The 21691-nt window shown below is 40.7% G+C and overlaps 1 protein-coding gene across 5 annotated transcripts in view; it reads right to left on the reverse strand.

The window, feature by feature from the left end:
* Positions 1–20523, reverse strand: part of POGZ (pogo transposable element derived with ZNF domain) — a 49185-nt gene extending 28662 nt beyond the window's left edge. For 2 of the 5 annotated variants that reach the window (XM_059376138.1, XM_059376136.1), the window contains exons 1-3: positions 20196–20523; positions 6005–6129; positions 4848–5006 (exon numbers count right to left, since the gene is read on the reverse strand). In XM_059376138.1, coding sequence (XP_059232121.1) covers positions 4848–5006; positions 6005–6128 — 283 coding nt within the window. In that variant the 5' untranslated portion in view covers position 6129; positions 20196–20523. Of the gene's footprint in view, positions 1–4847; positions 5007–6004; positions 6130–16697; positions 16721–20195 lie in introns of those variants that run through there. The other 3 variants (XM_059376141.1, XM_059376140.1, XM_059376137.1) reach the window with 2 other exon arrangements.
* Between the last annotated feature and the right edge of the window lie 1168 nt (positions 20524–21691).

Below are 21691 nucleotides of genomic sequence, written 5' to 3' on the forward strand. Positions count from 1 at the left end.
AAGCAGGCTCCCTGCTGAGCAGAGAGCCCGATGCGGGACTCGATCCCAGGACCCTGAGATCATGACCTGAGCCGAAGGCAGCGGCTTAACCACTGAGCCACCCAGGCGCCCAATAAATAAAATCTTAAAAAAAAAAAAAAAAATCAAGACTCAGGGCACCTGAGTGGCTCAGTCGTTAAGCGTCTGCCTTCAGCTCAGGTCATAATCCCAGGGTCCTGGGATCAAGCCCCACATCGGGCTCCCTGCTCCATGGGAAGCCTGCTTCTCCCTCTCCCTCTGCTTGTGTTCCCTCTCTCTTTATGTCTCTCTCTCTCTCTGTCAAATAAATAAATAAATAAATAAATAAATCTTAAAAACAAAACAAAACAAAAAACCCCAAGAGTCAAGGAAATGGTTTCCATGTAGAGAGGGGCAAGGGAGACAAAAGAAACAGGTAAATTATAAAAGCGAAATCCATACCCTCCCCCAAAACAGTTCTTTACAATATTATTACTGGAGGAGATGGCTATTGGTAACCAGGAGCCAGATAAGTTTTAAAACTGGTTTAAAAGGAAGCAGCAGGAGAAGACAACTTTTTAACTATCTCAAGTATAAAGTACACTAAGTGAAAGAATACTGAATTGGTTAAAAGTTCTCTCTTGCTATGTTATTAATGTAGTAAGTAGATAATACACCAATACAACTAAATAGAAGACACAGGAAAACTGGGTTGAAAGAACATTGAAAAAAAGAAAGAATTTATTTATTTATTTGACAGAGAGAGAGACACAGTGAGAGAGGGAACACAAGCAGGGGGAGTATGAGAGGGAGAAGCAGGCTTCCTGAGCTGCAGAGAGTCCAATTCAGGACTCGATTCCAGGATCCTAGGATCATGACCTGAATTGAAGGCAGAAGCTTAACTACTGAGCCACCAGGTGCCCCTGGAACATTTTTTTTTTCCCCCAAGATTGACTAACTGATTGATTTATCTGAGAGAAAGAGAGAGAAAGCATGTGCGCAGGGGCAGGGACAGTCTCCAGTAGACTCTGTACTGAGTGCGGAGCTCAACATGGGGCTCAATCCCACAACCTCGAGATCACAACCTGAACCAAAACCAAGAGTCCAACACTTAACTGACTGTGCCACCCATGAATCTCAAAAATGGAACCTTCTTTTTTTTTTTTTTTAAGATTTTTATTTATTTATTTGACAGACGGAGATCACAAGTAGGCAAAGAGGAAGGCCAAGAGAGAGGCGGAAGCAAGCTCCCTGCCGAGCAGAGAGCCCAATGCAGGGCTCGATACCAGGACCCTGGGATCATGACCTGAGCTGAAGGCAGAGGCTTTAACCTACTGAGCCACACAGGTGCCCCAAAATGGAACATTTTTTTAATTCACTCTATTCTGAAGTCTCATCCTTAAACCTAGATTAGCATTTCAAGAATATAAAATAAGGGGTGATATAATTGTATCAATAACATAAGATAAGAAGAGAGAGTGAGCACAAACAGGGGGAGAGGCAGAGGGAGAGGAAGAAGCAGAATCCCCACCCACCAGGGATCCCTAAGATTGGGTGGCTCAGTGGGTTAAAGCTTCTGCCTTAGGTTCAGGTCATGATCCTGGGTTAGAGCCCTGCATCGGGCTCTGCTCAGCGGGGAGCCTGCTTCTTCTCCTCTCTCTCTGCCTCCCTCTCTGCCTACTTGTAAACTCTGTCTGTCAAATAAATAAATAAATCTTAAAAGGAAAAAAAAAAAAGAATGCTTACATAGTTATAGAGTTGTCTACATTATGCAAAAAGGAGATGGCTAGGCAAACTGATCTATTAATGCATGCTTATCTATGTGAGAAAAATTTTTGGAAGAATACGCATGACACATGTAACTGTGGTTACCAGTCTATACTCACTTTTTTTTCCATTAGTATGGGTTAACATTTTAATTTGAATATTAAAAGTATCTCAGGGTCCTGAGATCAAGTCCCACGTCAGGGGCCCCTACTCAGCAGGGAGTCTGCTTGTCCCTCTCCCTTTGCCCCTCCCTCTACTCATGCTCTCTCTCTCAAATTTAAAAAAAAAAAAAAAAAAAAAGGAGAAATACAGGAGAGTTGCCTGGGTGGCTCAGTTTGCTAAGTGACTGCCTTCAGCTCAGGTCATAAGGCTTATGTCAGGCTCCCTGCTCAATGGGGAGCCTGCTTCTCCCTCTCCAGCTCCCCTGTGCTTATGGTCCCTCTGGTCTCTGTCATAAATAAATACAAAAACTTAAAAAAAAAAAAAAAGGTTCAATAATACCTAAAGTTGGCAATGATATGAAGAAGAAGCTTCTGGGGGGCACTTATTCAAAGCAACCTATTAGGACAATTTGACACTGACTATCCAATTTTAAATACCTGACCCAAACAATCTCACTTTCCACTAAAGAAATGCTCACATAGTGGGCACAGATATAATGCCTGAGAATATTCACCAAGTGTTGTTTGTAATCACAAAAAAATAGGGACTATAATAAATAAATAACAAAAGAGGAGTAAATGGTTATAACCAAAAGTAAGACCACTAAGTATACTTTTTTTTTTTTTTTTTAAGATTTTATTTAGGGTCCCATGGGTGGTTCAGTTGGTTGAGCGGCTGCCTTCGACTCTGGTCATGATTCCAGAGTCCTGGGATCAAGCCCCACATCGGGCTCCCTGTTTAGCAGGAAGCCTGCTTCTCCCTCTCCCACTCACTCTGCTTGTGTTCCCTCTCTCGCTGTCTCTCTCTCTGTCAAATAAATATATAAAATCTTAAAAAAAAAAATTTAAAGATTTTATTTATTTATTTGAGAGAGAGAGAAAGCACAAGAAGGGGGAGGATCAGAGACAGAAGCAGATTCCCTGCTGAGCAGGGAGCCCAATGTGGGACTCAGATCTTGGGACTCCAGGATCATGACCAGAGCTGAAGGCAGTCGCTTAACCAACTGAGGCATCCAGGCGCCCCACTATATGCACATCTTTTTTTTTTTTAAAGATTTTATTTAAGTAGGCAGAGAGGCAGGCAGATAGGGAGAAGCAGGTTCCCCGCTGAGCAGAGAGCCCAAGGCGGGCTCCATCCCAGGACCCGGGGATCATGACTTGAGCAAAGGTAAAGGTTTTAACCCACTGAGTCACCCAGGTGCACCTCACTATATGCACTTCTAATGGAAATATAAACTGATATAACATTTCTAGATGGCCAGTTCAGGAAAATTACCAAAATCCTAAAAACTGTGATGACCTTTGATTCAACAATCTGAAATTTATAAATACATTCTCAGAACTAAGGATATGAGAAAAGATAGACGTGCTCACCACAGCTCTTTAGAGCAGCAGTACAGGCCTTCACTACTATTACTGTTAATAACAGTTAACCAAATGACAGGAAATTCAGCTGACCCCTGAACAACTCAGGGTGAACTGCACGGGTCCACTTGTACGTGGATTTTTTTTTCAATACATACAGTACAGTACTGTGTTGGTTCTCTTTTTCATGATTTTTCGAATAATGTTTTCTTTTCCCTAGCTTACTTTATTATAAGAATACAGTATAATACACATTACATCCAAAATACGTGTTAATTAACTGTTATTAACAGAAGGTTATCTTTAAGTAAGCTTTTGGGGAGTCAAAAGTTATATGCAGATTTTTTTTTTTTTAAATGAGAGAGAGAGTGAGCGAGCGAGCGAGTGACCATGAAAGGCGAGAAGGCCAGAGGGAGAAGCAGACTCTCTCCTGAGCAGAGAGCCCAATGTGGGACTCGGTCCTGGGACTCCAGCATCATGACCCGAGCTGAAGGTAGTCACTTAACCAACTGAGGCCACCCAGGCACCCAATATAGACAGATTTTCAACTGTGCAGCCAGCTGGCACCCGACCCCAAGGCTGTTCAAGGGTCAACTGCAGAGTTATTCATCAACAATGTTACAGACACACATTTGTTAAAATGAGAACATATTCATTACATTAAAAGGGGAAATGGGAGGCAAAGAGCAGAGTCTGTATGATCCACTTTTGAAAAAAGCAAATCATTACATACAGCATATGAAGTATATAAAAGTACATACATGTACAAAATAAAAGTTACAACTAGTTATTCTCCAGGTCGTGAAATTACACTTAACTTTTTTTTCTTTTATTTTTTCACTGTACTTTTTCTTCAATACACGTAATATTCTTTTATTAATAAAGCTATTTTTTAAAAATTCTTTTGCAGCAACATAATTGATTCTACGAAGTGCTTATTCTACTTATGAATCTTAAGACATAACTTTCCAATAATTCATCTTTAGATTGTAAAAACAGTCATCAGAAATGAAATAGAAACCAGTACTATACAGCTTCTCTAGTCAATAAACACACTAAAAACACTACTCTTTCACCATTTCCTTCAAGTAGACAACAACCCTATCCTATTTTTCATACCCAGGAACCAGTAACCAAATGAATCTGCCAGAGAAAAATCCAGAACAAAGCTGCCCTGGAAGAATTCTTAACAAACTAGTAGGGCTTTTCTACTTAAAATAATAATAATAATAATAACAACAACAAAAACAAACAAACAAAAAACCCAGATCTCTTTAATAGTTAGGAATTTGGGGTTTACATTTTCTCTCCTAGAAATTATCAGCAGCAAGAATCAGGTGCCCTCAGACTTGAAACACCAACATCCAATTCAGCACTAACTCAGAAGGAACAGCACCACTCCTGAATTACTTCCATATCACAGAATCATTACTAAATTTCACTCCAACTAATAGAACCACATCAATACCTAAAACTAAATGGGTACAGCTGTTCCTAAGACCTCTTTAATTCTCTTACCCTCTGGCCCAGGAAGAATTTCCAGATAATCCCACTTACCATTGTTGTTGGCAATTAGTGTGACAAGAGTCTTCTTTGTACTGTCGCTGTTCTGTGCCCCGCTGCTACTAACGGTGGTGGATGTAGAGAGGTGCCCAGCAACAGAAGCATGGGCAGCGATGGGCACTGGAGCCGAGACTGGCTGCTGGCTCACAGAAACTGTGGGGAAGGGGAGGCACAGTCACTTGGAGACAGGGACAGATGACACTGAAGGATACTGTTCTAATCCTTTTTCATCTTGTTGTGGGTCTCTAGAAATTTACTGCTTTCTTTGCAAACCCAACTGTGCATCTGATTTCTCCTTCTACCCATCCCTTACTCTACCAATTAGACACAAAGCCTTCTTCATCTCATACTGCCTGGTTAATTTAGATCACGAGCTCACTGAAACAGTATTTTAAGGTTTTGCTTATATAGTACAAGCAAACCTCTAGGACCCAAAGGTTTATTATCACCACTATTGGTATTCATAACCATGCATGCACAGTAAGACATCCACAAGATCCCAAACAGTGTCCTGTTTCAGCCTAAACCAATGCCGTCTTCAGGTCTCAAGGCAGGGAAGATAAAAATAAAGAGAACAACAAATACAATTTACAGGGGGAAAAGAACTATCACCCACTTTCTAAATTCAGGGCAATCTAGAATTTGACCCTGCAGCATCACCTTCTTCAAAGAGCAGCTAACAAGCCTAAGTTTATAAACTTTCCATGAAGGCAGACACACAGAAAATTCTGCTCAGCTCACAAAGGAAACCAAAATCAAGTTAAAAAAAAAGAAGAAGAGGAAGAAGAAGAAGAAGAAGAAGAAAATGACTACGGGATCCTGTTTTTGACTGGGTATATAAATGAACACTGACACACACCACTACTTTGCATTCTCGTTCATTGATTATTTATAAGAGGATTGATAAATATTTGATAAGCATTAGTTAATTCAACTGTCAATGTTTTAAATGAATTAAGTACAGTGTTTCTAGCTTTATGTATGAAGAAACCAAGGCTAGAGTTTACAGACTAGAGCATGGGAAAAAAGCACCAGTGCCACACTGAGGCATCCCTGGATTCTTAAAGTCCTCTTCTGCCTCACACTTTCTTAACAAAAATGCAATCCAAGTGAATCAATTTAAATAATTTAAGATCATGAGCTTTTGTTACCTGTAGGAGTTTTATCCACTGAATTATAATCTTCAACGACAGAATCCTCAATGACATCACTGATTTTCTGCCATGGCTCCAGCTCCTCCTCCTCACATTCCATAAAGAGGTCGGTGTCCGCCATGCTACAAGAAAAAAAGATCTCAGAATGAGAGAAATAGTTTTATACAAAATATGGAATAAGATTCTTTTTTTTTTTTTTTAAGATTTTATTTATTTATTTGACAGACAGAGATCTATAAGTAGTCAGAGAGGCAGGGAGAGAGAGAGAGGAGGAAGCAGGCTCCCCGCTGAGCAGAGAGCCCAATGCGGGGCTTGATCCCAGGACCCTGGGATCATGACCCAAGCCAAAGGCAGAGGCTTTAACCAACTGAGCCACCCAGGCACCCCTGGAATCAGATTCTTGAATCTATCAGTAACCCACCCCCGTGCTCCCTCTATTTCTCCTAACCTCCCCGCTCCCACATTTAGAAAGATCCAAAATTATAACTTTTATTCTTGAAAAAAAAAAATCATTATGAATAAGACCATAGAAAACTGTTCAATAATTAAGAGTCTAAAAGTTTAATTTATAATACCTAGGGTTTGGCTGTGATTAGGGTGAGACAAATCATGAAAGTACAGGGTGTTTAATTTAAATGTTTATTTTGGAGGGTGCCTGGGTGGCTCAGTGGGTTAAGCCTCTGCCTTCGGCTCAGGTCATGATCCTAGGGTCTTGGGATCAAGCCCTGCATCGGGCTTTCTGCTCAGTGGGAGCTTGCTTTTCCTCTCTCTCTCTGCCTGCCTCTCTGCCTACTTGTGATCTCTCTATCCATCAAATAAATGAATAAAGCCTTTAAAAAAATTAAATAAAATAAAGAACCTCAGTCTAGTCCCAGTTTATAAACGTAGGCTTGTTAGTTGTTCTTTCAAAACAATGATGTTGCAGGGTCAAATTCTGGATTGCTCTGAATTCAGAAAGTGGGTAACAGTCTCCCCCCAAATCCTTGTACTTCACCATGATTTTGGAGTTAGCATTTACTTTGAAAACACTTGCCTAAGTTACATGCTTCTTATAAACATAAAGCTTAGACCTTTGCAATGCTATTCTGCACCCCCCAATACTAATTGACTAAAGGTCAATCTGCCTTGGAATTGTAGAAGCATTATGCTCCATGTTCAAACAAAGCCTTTAATGCAAAGGTTCTCACAGTGCCCTTAGTATTTCAGAAACTTATTTTTACTAAACCCCTAAGCCTAAAAAAACAAAAACTACCAACTTAAAACTAAATAAATAGTCTAAGTAGCTGGATCCAACTTGATGGATTCGTTTTGAAGATGCCCAAGAGATGGTGTTATTCCCTTGAAATGTCCCAGGTGAGTCAGCTGTAGCCAACTGCCCACAGTTTCAGTGGGTAAAGTGCCTAACTTGATTCTAACTGGTCTCTAATATTCTATTTTAATTATTTGTCTTCCCAGACCAAAATCACAGAGGGGAGAAGATACATACAAGGGGAAAAAAAAACCATATATATAAGGTACCAACTTAAATTTTCTTAGTTTTACATTGAACTTATCTATATAAAAGACGATGCTAGCCAGAAACCGAATTAAAAAGAAGCCAAATCCGTATCACGGGCATTCCTTAAGCAAAGACTGCACAACACAAATTTCTGTATTGTCCAGTCCAGTTTCACTGAAAAAGAAAACATTCTAAACAACTTTGCTTTTTATTTTTATTTTTTAAAGATTTATTGAGAGAGCAAAGCAAGTGAGCCAGGGAGAGAGCATGCACACATGAGGTGGGGGGGGGGGGGTTCAAGGCAGAGAGAGGGCTCCCCAATGAGCAAGGAGCCCACCCCGCTCCCCTACCCCTGTCACAGGGCTCAATTCCAGGACCCTGGGATCATGACCTTTGTCGAAGGCAGACACTTAACCAACTGAGCCACCCAGGTGTCCCAACAACTTTCTTTTGTAACTATTTAGTTTTATACCAGTTCTCTTTGCTGTTTAACTTCTCAGGCTCATAGCCAACAGACAAATAATGCATAAATATCAAACAACCAGCAGAAGGCATATAAACTGTGGATGATAACCTCTATAGATGGTTCTCAAGCACCTTTTTTCAACCCTGACAAGATGCAAGCAAAGCAAAATCCCCTACATATGCTGAGCAATCAATAAGAAACTTTCCTTCTGAGTAAGCAGAGCTATCTGAATGCAAATTGTGGTTTTCAACGTCATGCATATGGATATTTTAATAGCATATCCAAAAGTCTGGTCTTTTACCTCAACTATTTACAATATTTAAAGAAACTTGAGTACATGTTTTATTTTGTAATGCAATGAGTTGTAGTAAGAATAATCAAAAGTTTCTTCCACGTGGTCACAAAATCATACTATGTTAAGTCCTCCCATGAAAAAGATACTCTAAGAGCAGGAAGAGTAAATCTGAAAAGAGGACTAAGTGTCTGTCACCTAACCAGTTTCTACCAAGTGAGTGAGAAAAAGAACCCCCCAGATATATGCTCTGCTAAGACAACCAATAAAAATTAAAAGATTCAAGACAGGTAAAAAATTCAACTCAGAAAATAGTTTCCAAGTTCTTTACAATAAATAAGATGGAATTAACCAATAAGGCTTGTCAACCCAGAAAAAAAAAAAACAAAAAACAAAACAAACACATCTGCTAACTCAGCACATTTCACAAACTTGTATCTAACACCTCTGAAAGATACTGAAACCAAGTTATGTTTTTTTTTTTTTTCAAACAGTCCAAAATTATGGCCTAGACTCTTATCTCTGAGCATGATGATCACTCTTTTAGCACCTACAGTTCAGGTTCAGTTGAAAAGATGGGCCACACCACAATAGAGATACCAACTTAAATACTTCGCAAACTTGAAAAATGAAAATATGAATTTAGCACCTTTCTTGTAGTTTTCCAGTTATCAAAAAGAAACTTTCATTAATATGATGAAATGCTGTTATTTCATATCTCTACCAAGATGCTCATGACAGAAACACCATCATTCTCTGTGGTCTTTCAAATGATACATGGCATATAGTTACCTTTCAACTATTTTTGATCAAAGAAGGCAGGAATTACTAAATACGCAGTACTACAATATATGGATCTTCCCAAACTATCACTCTACTCACATTTAACACCTCTTTCCACACCAAACCTTTAACTTAATTTCTCACGAGGAAAACAAAACAAAAACCTGGATTCCCCCCACCCCGCCTCTTCTCTATTATTTTGCTGTTAAGTGCATTCAGACTTAGTACTTCTCACATTAACAAAGAAGTTGAAATTCAATTCTTACTCAGTTTAGGGGTATTTTCATTTCTTCTGAATAATTGCCAGGTAAAAAAAATGGATTTCAGAAAATAAAGGCTAGCACACAGATAATGCAGGGCCACATCAAGAAGAAAACTTGGGATGGGCAGCAAATTTGAGAATCATACTATAACCAAGTAAAAGTGGCAAACTTTGATCACATTCCAATTATGAGTCTCTGAATCAAGAATGCTGTGATTCTTTTCTGCTATTTTAAAAATGAGATATAGGGGTGAGTAGGTGGCTCAGTCTGTTAAGCAGCTGCCTGAAGCTCACAGGTCATGACCCTAACCCTTGCTCAGCAGGGAGTCTTCTTTTCCCTTTCTCCCTCTGCATATGCCTGAGCACACTAGCTAACTCGCTATCTCAAATAAATAAATAAAATCTTTATTTTAAAAAAATGATAAAAATTCTAATTAAATACAAAAGTAAATATTGTATCCATCACCCAGCTTCAAAAATTACCCACTCAAAGTTGTCCTTGTTTTATCTATGCCCTCCCTCCTTCATATTTCTTTGAAGCTAATCCCTATCATATTCATATATATTTTGGTATGCAGCGCTAAAAGATAAAGACTTAAAAGATCATATAACAAAAACGTATCATTAAATGCCTAAAAACTGACAGTCCCTTAATATCAACTTTCAATTCAAATTCTCTCAAATACCATACTTCTTAAAGTTTGTTCAAATTAGGATCCAAAAAAGGTCCATATATATCATTATTTGGGTAGTTTCCTGTATCTTTTAATTTCTAGGTCGTCCTTCATCTTTTTTTCCCCCTCCCTTGCAATTTACTTGTTGAAGAACCAGTTTACCTCTTATAATTTCTACAACCAGGATATTGCTGATCCCATACCCATAGCATTTACATGCCTCTGTGCCCTGGATATCTTGAAATGGACAGTTGGACCTAGTGGCAGGATTAGATACAGGCTGAACGTTTTTACCCTAAGATTACTCATAAGGATGAGGCTTTCCTCCATCAGTAGGCATGCTTAATGCTGGATCTAATAATTCTATATCATTCCTTCTTCATTTATTAACTGGGACAAAAAACAGGGGCTCCTGGGTAGCTCAGTTGGTTAAGTGTCGACTCTTGATTTAAGCTCTGGTCATGATCACAGGGTTATGAGATCCAGCCCCATGCTGACTCTGCACTCAGGGGGGGAATCTGCTTAAGAGTTTCTTTCAATTTCCCTCTATCCCATACTATCTCTCTAAAAATAAAATAAATAAATCTTAAACCCGGGGCACCTGGCTGGCTCAGTGGGTTAAGCCACTGCCTTCGGCTCGGGTCATGATCTCAGGGTCCTGGGATCGAGTCCCACATCGGGCTCTCTGATCAGCAGGGAGCCTGCTTCCTCCTCTCTCTCTCTGCCTGCCTCTCTGCCTACTTGTGATCTCTTTCTGTCAAATGAATAAATTAAAAAAAAAAAAAAAAAGAACTGTGTATGGATTACATAAAGGGAAAGCATATCATAGAGGACATTACTAAGAAATCTTCACCCATGCCAGTGGTTTTTATCTAACTCAATGATACTCAAAAATGGGAATTTGCCCCTGAGAAGACATTTGGCAATGTCTGGAGAAATTTTTGGTAGTCATAACTATGGGTGGGATTGGGGAGTGGTGCTACTGGCATGGCCAAGGGTGCTATTAAACATCCTATGATGTATACGTCATCCAGGGACTTAATCTGCTCTAAAACGTCAATAGTGCCAAGACTGAGAAACCTTGATCAAAAGGAATCCATGCTCTGAAGGGGAAAATTTTCATTCCACATCCTATGCATCAAAAACTACCTTCTTTTTATTTATTTAAGAAAGAGCAAGCACAGGGGGAGGAGCAGAGGGTGAGGAAGAAGCAGGCCCCCCTCTGAGCACAGAGCCCCACATGGGGCTTGATCCCAGGACTCTGATATCAAGACCTGAGCCGAAGGCACACACTTAATAGACTGAACCACCCAGGCGCCCTTATCATTTCTTTTTACAATACCTATCTTTGCAAAAACAGAAAATGAACAAGTTTCCGATGAACCATTCAGATGGTTGTATCTCACAAAATAAAAACATTTAATTTTTATAAAGCTCCAATGCATTTGGTTTGTTTCACCTTATAATCATCTACCTGTGAAACTTGATTTTCTCTTTGCATTTACCTAACAACTTCTGTGCCATTCTTTTTTTTGCCCAAGTACCTAATTTCTCCTCATAAAACAGGAGCATCATGATGTCGATCTTTTAATCAGTATTGCTTGTAACTGTTGGTACGTTAGTACTGACTAGTGAATAATTTTTGTGAAAATAATTTCCCAAAGTCTTTTAATTTAATCTCCATTTCTAAAATTTCTGGGTTTTTACTTTAAAAGTTTATTTATTTATTTGTGGGTGGGGGAGAGAATATCTCAAGCCGACTCCTTGCTTAGCATGGAGCCCCATGCAGGACTGGATCCCAGGACCCTGAGATCACGACCTGAGCCAAAACCAGGAGTCAGACGCTCAAATGACTGAGACACACAGGCACCCTAAACTTTCTGGTTGACCCCTTTACAGGAATTCCTCTATAGGTTGCGTCTGCTAAATATAACAACCCTTCTTGCCTGTCCAACTTCCAAATCATTTTCTCAGAGGGCAGTGAACAAAATAACATGAAGCAAATCTATTTCTGTGTTTTCTCAAAGTCTTATTGTTATGTTTGAACTTTAAGTTACAGAGGTAGCTCTATATCTCAAAAACCAAAGGTTTTGACAGTATTTGAGTTTAAACAGAAAAAGTCAGCCAATAATCCAAACTCTGCCTGTCACCAACGATGTATGGCTTGTTCTTCTGTAAACAAACAAGCCACCGACCAAAATGTTTAACCTTAATTAAATGAAGCACTTAAATTTAACTTGCATTTTGTAGGAAACAAAACAAAATAGGAATAAAAAGCACCATAAGGAAATGAAGAGGTAAATCCAGAAGGTGGGACACGCTATAAAGAAATAATCAGACAAATGCAGAATATAGAGCATTCTATAAAACTAGTAACACGTTCTCTTTAAAAATGTGACACACACACCAAACTGAATTAAAAAAAAAAAAAAAGGGGGCGCCTGGGTGGCTCAGTGGGTTAAGCCGCTGCCTTCGGCTCAGGTCATGATCTCAGGGTGCTGGGATCGAGTCCTGCATCGGGCTCTCTGCTCAGCGGGGAGCCTGCTTCCCTCTGTCTCTCTCTGCCTGCCTCTCCATCTACTTGTGATTTCTCTCTGTCAAATAAATAAATAAATAAAATCTTTAAAAAAAAAACAAAACAACTAAAGAGCCATAACAAATGCAACATGTGAACCTTTATTGGATTTTGGTTCATATAAAAACTATAAATGACAATCTGGGAACAAATGGAACATTTGAATATACAGATTATATACTAGATGATACTTGGGAATTACTTTTTATTATTTTAATTTTTAAAATTTTTTCTTTCTTAAATCTCAAGTCCACTATAGTTAATGTACCCTGTTAGTTTCAAGTGTACAACATAAGTGATTCAACAATCCTACTTATTACCCAGTACTCATCAAGATAAGTGTACTCTTAATCCCTTTATTTCACCTATTTTCCCCCACCACCTAGGAATAACTTTTACATTTCCTTAGAACAGTTACATCAGAGTTATGCAGGAGGATGTATTTATTCTTAGCAAATGCATGAAATATTTACTGGAAGTGTCATGACTCACTTTCAAGTGTTTCAGCAAACATGCACATTTTGGTACTTTCTTTATAGACATTAGTACGTTTAAAAAAAAAGTCATGTCTGGGTAATGGGTTCGCTGCCCATACTTGTACTGTATTCTTTCACTTTTACATGCATGAGGTTTTGCTGTTGTTGGTTTTTTTGTTTGTTTTTACAGATTTCACTTATTTATTTCAGAAAGAGAGCACAAGTGGGGTGGGGAGGGGGGCAGAGAGGGAAAGGGAGAAGCAGGCTCTCCCCTGAGCAGGGAGTCCAATTCAGGACTCGATTCCAGGACCCTGGGATTATGACCTGAGCTGAAGGTAGATGCTTAACCAACTGTGCCACCTTGGTGCCCCCTATGGATGAAATTTTCTTAGTAAAAAGTTGGAAGATCAGATGAGTAAGATCTGAGGATCTAACGCAAAACATGGTGACTATAACTAGTAACACGGTATCATATAATTGAAATTTGCTGAAAGTAGAACTTAAATTTCTCACACAAAAAATAAATGAGATAATAAATGTATTCATTAACTAGATGGAGAGAATCCTCTCACAATGTACATGAAATCACCATAATGTACACTTTAAATCTCTAACATTTTATTTGTCAATTACACCTCAATAAAGCTGAAGTTTTAAAAAAGAAAAAAGCTGGGGGTAAAAACTACCTATTCATATTTTGGTTGTGATATTTTTTTTTTTTTTAAAGATTTTATTTATTAATTTGACAGAGAGAAATCACAAGTAGACGGAGAGGCAGGCAGAGAGAGAGAGAGAGAGGGAAGCAGGCTCTCCGCTGAGCAGAGAGCCCGATGCGGGACTCGATCCCAGGACTCTGAGATCATGACCTGAGCCGAAGGCAGCGGCTTAACCCACTGAGCCACCCAGGCGCCCCTGGTTGTGATATTTTTGTGCTACCCTATTCTGCCACTATCTTTTTGCCATTTACTAAAACTGGTAGCCTTGTTGACTCAATTTTCTGTTAACATGTTCTTATTTCTAGGAGCAATTTTCATATAGATTGTATATACATACTTCTTAAAATGTCTATGATAATTAAATAATGTTAGAAAAAAGACATGAATCTAAGGTGGATTATGTAGGCTACCAAGGAGGTACTCTAAGAGGAGATGAACTTTGCCATCTTCCATTAATCCAACCCATTATCTGACATCTTGGTAACCTATCTAATTTCTGTATTTTATAACAGTAATTATATTGACAACATAATTTTTGTGTACTCAGTAGGCTTTACTCAACACTGAGGCTCACACAAGACTATCAGCAATTCCCATAGCGTTGTAAATCTCTGGCATTCATCTTTCTATCCACAATATGGATATACCAGATACATCTTTCTAGAGAGAAATTAATTAATTATATCTTAAGTGCTGACAAATATGGTAGTCTATACTCAAGCCCTAATTAGTAGAGTCTACATAATTGAAAAGCAAGATACAAAGAATCTTTACAAACAACCTGTTATTTAAAAACAACAAAAAGAATCCAGTAGATACACCTGTCAGTCTACTTTTGAGGTTATCTACCCTCATCTCAAATAATATTAGGAAAACATGTTTTCTACCAAAACTCTCCAGACAGATTTGGCTCTTGAAGCTTTCAACTCCTTTAATTTGTCTGGTTCTTTCATAGATGTAAATACCAGGAATGAAGAATTCAGAATTTAACATTTTCAATTCACTACTGGTACATACCCGCCCATAAACCAAGATAAAAAGAACAGGAAAAATGTTTTAAAAAACAAACAAAACATTTAAGAATACACTGTCTTTTTTTTTTAAGATTTTATTTATTTGACAGACAGAGATCACTAGTAGGCACAGAGGCAGGCAGAGAGGAGGGGGCGCAGCAGGCTCCCTGCTGAACAGAAAGCCTGATGCAGGACTCGATCCCAGGATCCTGGGATCATGACCTGAGCTGAAGGCAGAGGCTTTAACCCACTGGGCTACCCAGGCCCCCCGAATACACTTTCTCTTATACCAAGTGAGAAAAAAAAATAATCCTCAAAACAACTGGCATTTGTTTTCAAGTTAACTCAGTTTTTGGCTTTGAAAAAGATTAATTTTAGAAAACCTATAGGACTGACTACTTAATACTTAACGTGGCTATAAAACTAATTATTATATCTTTAAGAAGCTTTTATTTATCCAGTCTTTTTTTTTATATAAAAGATTTTATTTATTTATTTGACAGACAGAGATCACAAGTAGGCAGAGAGGCAGGCAGAGAGATAGAGAGAGAGAGAGAGAGGGAAGCAGGCTTCCTGCGGAGCAAGGAGCCTGATGCGGGGCTCCATCCCAGGACCCTGAGATCTTGACCTGAGCCGAAGGCAGCAGCCCAAACCACTGAGCCACCCAGGCGCCCCTATTTATCCAGTCTTTTGCATGACCTATTTTGTCTCTTACAGAATCTAACAGTTGTAGAATTTCACATATAATATTCACAACATGTTAATAATCTAATACTCCCAAACAAAAAATATTTTCAATTTAGCAGACAGCAAATCTATCGAGAAGCAGCTGGATGTAAGTTACATGCTCTTTACTAAAACAACAATTAAAGCAGTAAGTTCCCTATTTTTAAAGGGCTAAATATTCAGAAGTCCCATTCCCAAGAAAAGCTCTTCCTCACTGACAGTTGTTATGATACCTAAACCTCATTTCTACTCCCTCAATTTCATTTAACTTTGTTAAATACCAGTAATATGTTAGTTAACACTTACCTTTTCTCCCCCCAAGTTACATGTAAAAATGTTTTTGTGGATATGGCTTTAATATCACAAACCAGAAATGCCAAAGAATCTATAAAATTTTGAACAGATTTGACAAAGGCACCAACCAGCTCTAGGTTTGTAATTTAAATCAGAAATCTCCACCCTCAACAAAAAAACACAAATGTAGAACAAAGATGGAAACATCACCTGGAATGTATTTTATTTTACGGTGATACCCCAGACATTATTATGTAATTTACACTCATCATCCCAGTGAATTCTTACAATTGAAGAACTAAGTACTTCATTTTACAGATGAGAGGTTTAGAGAGATTAAGTAACTTGCCCAAAGTTATGGTTAGTAGATAAAAATGCAGGCCAGGATTCAAATCAACCTTTTCCTCTAGAATTCTTCCCCAAGCCATTGCTTCTTTTTATTAACTCCAATGAACATTTGTAAATTCTCCAGTTCCTAAATGGAGGCAGATCTAGATGATCTCAAAAGCAGAAGCATAAGACACACCAGGTCACTCTCACATTTTTTTGGTCTTGAGACCCCTTTACAGTCTTAAAATTATGGAGGACCCTAAAGGAGTTTTTATTTATGTGGATCATACCTTTTGATATTTACCATGAGGCATTACAACAAAATAATTAAGTACTTAACAATGCAATTAACAACAAACCATCAGTTAACATAAATAACATTTTCAATTAAAAGCTATTTTCCCCCAAATAATTAGAGAGTAACATTGTTTTATATTTTCCCAATTTTTAAGGTCTAGCTTAATAGAAGACAGTGTGGTTCTCATAGCTGCTTAATGCATTCTGTCTGTTGCTCTATATTGCTTTGATTAAGTATATGGACTATGTGGCCTCACAGATAGCAGGAAAAAAGAAATGTATAAAAACCTTTTCAGGGGCGCCTGGGTGGCTCAGTGGGTTAAGCCGCTGCCTTCGGCTCAGGTCATGATCTCAGGGTCCTGGGATCGAGTCCCGCATCGGGCTCTCTGCTCAGCAGGGAGCCTGCTTCCGTGTCTCTCTCTCTCTGCCTGCCTCTCCGCCTACTTGTGATTTCTCTCTGTCAAATAAATAAATAAAATCTTTAAAAAAAAAAAAATAAAAAAATAAAAAATAAAAACCTTTTCAGGTAGTTGCCTACATTGACACAATACTAGAACTCAACAGATGGTAGTTTCTTTAAGAATAGCTGCATCTCGGGGCGCCTGGGTGGCTCAGTTGGTTAAGGGACTGCCTTCGGATCAGGTCATGCTCCTGGAATCCCGGGATCGAGTCCCACATCCGTCTGCCTGCTAGGCAGGGAGTCTGCCTCTCCCTCTGACCCTTCCCCTTCTCATGCTCTCTCTCTCTCATCCTCTCTCTCTCTAAATAAAATCTTAAAAAAAAAAAAAAAAAAAAAAAAAAAAGAATAGTTGCATCTTGGAATCTAAATCCCTATCAATCAACTTTTCCTACTTTGTCACATATTAAAATCCACTGGTGTAGGAATGCCTGGGTGGCTCAGTCAGTTAAGCATCTGCCTTCAGGTGAGACCTGATTTCCCAGAGTCTTGAGATGGAGTCCCGCAGGGAGCCTGCTTGGGATAGCGCTCTCCCCCCTCTCTGACAAATAAATAAAATCTTAAAAGAATAATAATAAGGTAAAGTAAAATAAAATATACTGGTATACCTTGCATCCTGAAAGGATCATTGACTCATGATGATTTTGAAACATCAGATATTGATCACTTAGGAAATAAAGATTTACTGAGATGCTCATCCTTCAAATGCTGACATATTTCACTATAAATATAAATATAATATAAAAAGAATTAAAAACCACAGTCATTAACACTGATGTTTTAAGAAAAGGCTTAAAAGGACTGGGAAAGCCATCAAACCTGAGATGTCAACTTTTAACAAATTCTAATTTTCACTCACAAATTTTTGTCTTTAACAACAAATACTGTCATTTGCTTTCCTCAAAATGACAGGCTCAAAAAAAAAAAAAAAAAAAAAATGACAGGCTCACCTCGCTATCAAGAATGTGCCAAACATTAAAGTGAGAAAAACTGTAGTTTGCCATTCGTTCTTCCAAGTAAAAATGCTGTTCCATCAAATAAGCAGCTCATAACTCAATCTCACAAGTGAGAAAGATCATACCTTCTTACGCAGCATAAGTGCTTTATGCATCCTTCCCATTCACATTCTTAAAAATTAAAAAAAAAAAACTACTGAAGAGTTGAGCTTTAGTAAAAATCATTTTTACTGGTTCATCAAAAGCATTCTCACATGGTGTGCTAAGGCGCCACCAGTACTTTTACCCAGCTTTGCTTGTGAACCATCAGTGCAAATGTCACTGGAAAAAAGATAAATCGCATCTTAGCGTTTTCTATTCTGAAAATAGTTATGACCTCTCAGCTCCCCTGAAAGGGTATGAAGAATCCCCAGAGATCAGCGGGTCACACTTTAAGAACTGCTTTCCCAGGGGGCCTGGGTGGCTCAGTTGGTTAAGCACCTGCCTTCAGCTCAGGTTATGATCTCAGGGTCCTGCAACCCAGACCAACACCCGGCTCCCTGCACAGGGCAGAATCTTGCTTCTCTCTCCCCCTCTGCCCCTGCAACCCCTAACTGTGCTCTCTCTTGTTTGTTTTCTCAAATAAATCTAAAACAAACAAACAAAACAAAACCTTGCTTTCCTAGATTATACCACCAAAATCTAGGTGGGGGTGGAAACAAACAAAATCCTGTTCATCCCAAGAATCTCCATCTGTTCTTTTAGTTTGAGATACACCACCATCATGACTGTTATAACGGTACTTTACGGGGAAGGACTAATCAAGGACGTAAATTGTCATTTAATTGTTTTAATATTATATACTGAGCACTTTCACACTAAACCAATAATTCTCAATGGGGTGATTACCTCAGCCAAAGGGCTGCAAGTTAAAAATGTAAAAACGATGGCACTCCCTAAGAGTCTCCCAAAGAGACTTGGGGATCAGCTCCCAAAGGAGCTCTTTCAGCAATCTCCAAGAACTTTATAAGTATCCCAAAGTTAAAGATTGTGCGAACTAGTTCGAATTCAGAGTCCAACTCCCAGTCCCAAGAGCAGCTCAGGGTCTGGAAATTCAACGTCGTTCTTCAGGAAGCAGCCCTGTCTGCCCCTGCCATTTCCCCTCCCTCTAGAAGGGAAAATCCTTTGAAAGTAAAACCATTTCTCTGGGGTTTTGAGCTGCGGTGGGAGGTGTCTAAAAAAGAGTGTTGCAGACTAGTTTACAATCTGCAACAAAAAGGCAGTTGTTCTGAGATGGTAGAACTCTTTCCCAATTTCCATTTCGAAAACGAGACTGGGTTAATTGACTTCCATGACTCTTCTCAGCTCTACCTTTTTCTGAGCTGAGAACGTCCAAAAAAAGTGAGCAGAGATACGTCCAGTTATGTCCTGTTAATAACTCCGCGTCTGATGGGAGAGGAAATCAGGGCAACTCGCAGAAAGGAAGGAAAGCAGGTGGATCAACGAACCACTCCTTTCCAGTGGGTGCTGAGAATCTAGAAAAAATAGTCCCTTGGATAAACATGGCGCCCACCGCGGCAGGATATAATCATCAGAAAATAAAAGATTTTTCCGCCTCATCCCATCTTATAAATCACGGCGCCAACCCAAAGAAATTTTAGGACCAAGGAAGAAGACTTTGTAAACTAACCGCAGTGCACTAAGGCTTAAGATGTACTACTGGACCGAGCTGAGATTACATAACACAAGAGAGCGGCACAGAGATCACTCATTTTCCTCCTCGCGCTCAAAAAGGCCGCCCCACTCCTTCGCCGGCGGGGGCGCGGCGGGAGAACAGAGCACTACCCCCCACCCCAGGACGTCACCTCGCCGCGGCCTCGCCCCCTCGCCCGCCCCTCTCGTCGCGCCCAGCAGTCTCACAGCCGCCCGCGCCCCCGCCCCCTTCCTCGCGGGCCGCCGCCTGCGCCCGCGCCCGCCCACTCCTTCGAGACGCCTCGCGCCGGGCGTGCGTGTGGACGTCGGGTGTGTGCGGGGCCGTGGGGCGCGAGTGCGCGCGCGCGCGCGCCGCGGCGGACGCCGGGGGGCGGGGGCGGGCGGCCGGCAGGCAAGTAGGGGCTGCCCGGCCCGACCCGCCGCGCTGCTACCGCGGCTCCCGGGGCGCACGCACTCACACTCGCGCTCGCGCGCCGCGCCCCACGCCCGCCGCCACCGCGAGCCGCACCGCCACTTGCGGGGGGGCGGGGGCGCGCGCCACTGGGCCCCCGCCCCCACCCCTCGCGCACCCGCCCCATCCCCCTCTCATTGTCTCGCCTCGGAGCGCCTCGCCTAGCGAAAAGATAACGGAACCCTCGGGAGAAGGGGGTGGGGAGAGAGAAGTCCCGCTCGCTCACTCACCTCCCGTGGTCGTCGCCGCCGGTAGTCTGACCCGAGGAAGGCGCCGTCGCCTTAAAGGGACCTTGCACCCGGCGCCGGGAGAAGGGGGTGGGAGCAGGGGAGGGGACGGGGGCTTGGGGGAGACGGCTGAGAGGGAACCGTTGAGAGCTCGTCTCCCCGAGGGTGAAAGAAACCTCCCTCGGGTTCGAGTGATTTGGGGTGGATTTTTTTTCCCGAGGGGGGCGGGGGGGCCCCGAGGGAGGGGGTGGGGGGGCCAAGGAATGCGGCTCCGTGTACGGGAGCTGGCGCGGGGGAGAGAAACGCCGACTCCCCCCACCGACCCTCTCGCCCCGCGGAGGGATACGTCTCGTCACTTCCGCCCTCCCCCTCTCGTGGCCTTTCAATTGGTTGGAGCTTGTGGCACGTCATGGGCTCAGCCTAACCCCTGCCTGGGCTTCTTTTCTAGTCAAGTTTGTCTGGGCCTGCAAATAAATAAATAAATAAATACATTTTTTTTTTTTTTTTAAATGAAATAAAGAATAATTAGCCTCAGAAGCAACATATAAATTTTGGTGAGAAAAATGGCATTTCCAAAGAAGAGATTGCCCAAATCACTTGCCTCGACTTTCCAAGTAAATTTGGGAATCTCCTCACTTTCCAGCCAAGGCTTGAACCTAACCAAGAGGGGAACCTCATACCTCAGGCCAGATGGTGAGGCCCAATGGCACCAACAACTGTCCTTAGAACAAAGGCAGCAAAATGGCACACACTCTTCCTCAGGAGGCGTTCAGCCAAGTAGCCTTATGACATTAGCCTTAAGTAAAGAACTTTTAAAATCCATTTTTATTCTGAGGGCTTCTGGATTCTGGAAAAAGATCGCATATATTGTTTATCAAAGTGATTCATGTATGGAAACTACTTTGAAGCCATTTTTTTTTTTTTTTAAGATTTCATTTATTTATTTGACAGAGAGAAATCACAAGTAGATAGAGAGGTAGGCAGAGAGAGAGAGAGAGAGAGAGGGAAGCAGGCTCCCCACCAAGCAGAGAGCCCGATGCGGGACTCGATCCCAGGACCCTGAGATCATGACCTGAGTCGAAGGCAGCGGCTTAACCCACTGAGCCACCCAGGCGCCCTGAAGCCATTTTCAATAGAATCAGCAGAGATCCTCCATTCTAAGAAAACGTAGATTCCACATCTGTGCTTTTTGGTCCAATCGAGGCTGAGATGGATTGGCTCAAAGAAACCAATGGGTCCAGTCAAGACCATCCTCCTGTAATTCTTCCCCAAACAAAAAGTGAATTCCAGGTAGCTAAGAAATTTTGTCCTTTTTTACTTCTAGAGTTGATAATATTGTAATATTTTCCTTGGATATGTGAGTATATTGTTGCTCTCCAAGCAAACACAAATACTTGCTCCAAACCAAATGTAAATTGAAGTACTTAATGCAAATCTGGGGAGATTCAGAACCATATTTATTCATTTTTTTATGTATGTACATTCCATTTAAACCACCA

The sequence above is a fragment of the Mustela nigripes genome, chromosome 14 (assembly GCF_022355385.1).
Source record: "Mustela nigripes isolate SB6536 chromosome 14, MUSNIG.SB6536, whole genome shotgun sequence".
Classification (NCBI taxonomy): domain Eukaryota; kingdom Metazoa; phylum Chordata; class Mammalia; order Carnivora; family Mustelidae; genus Mustela; species Mustela nigripes.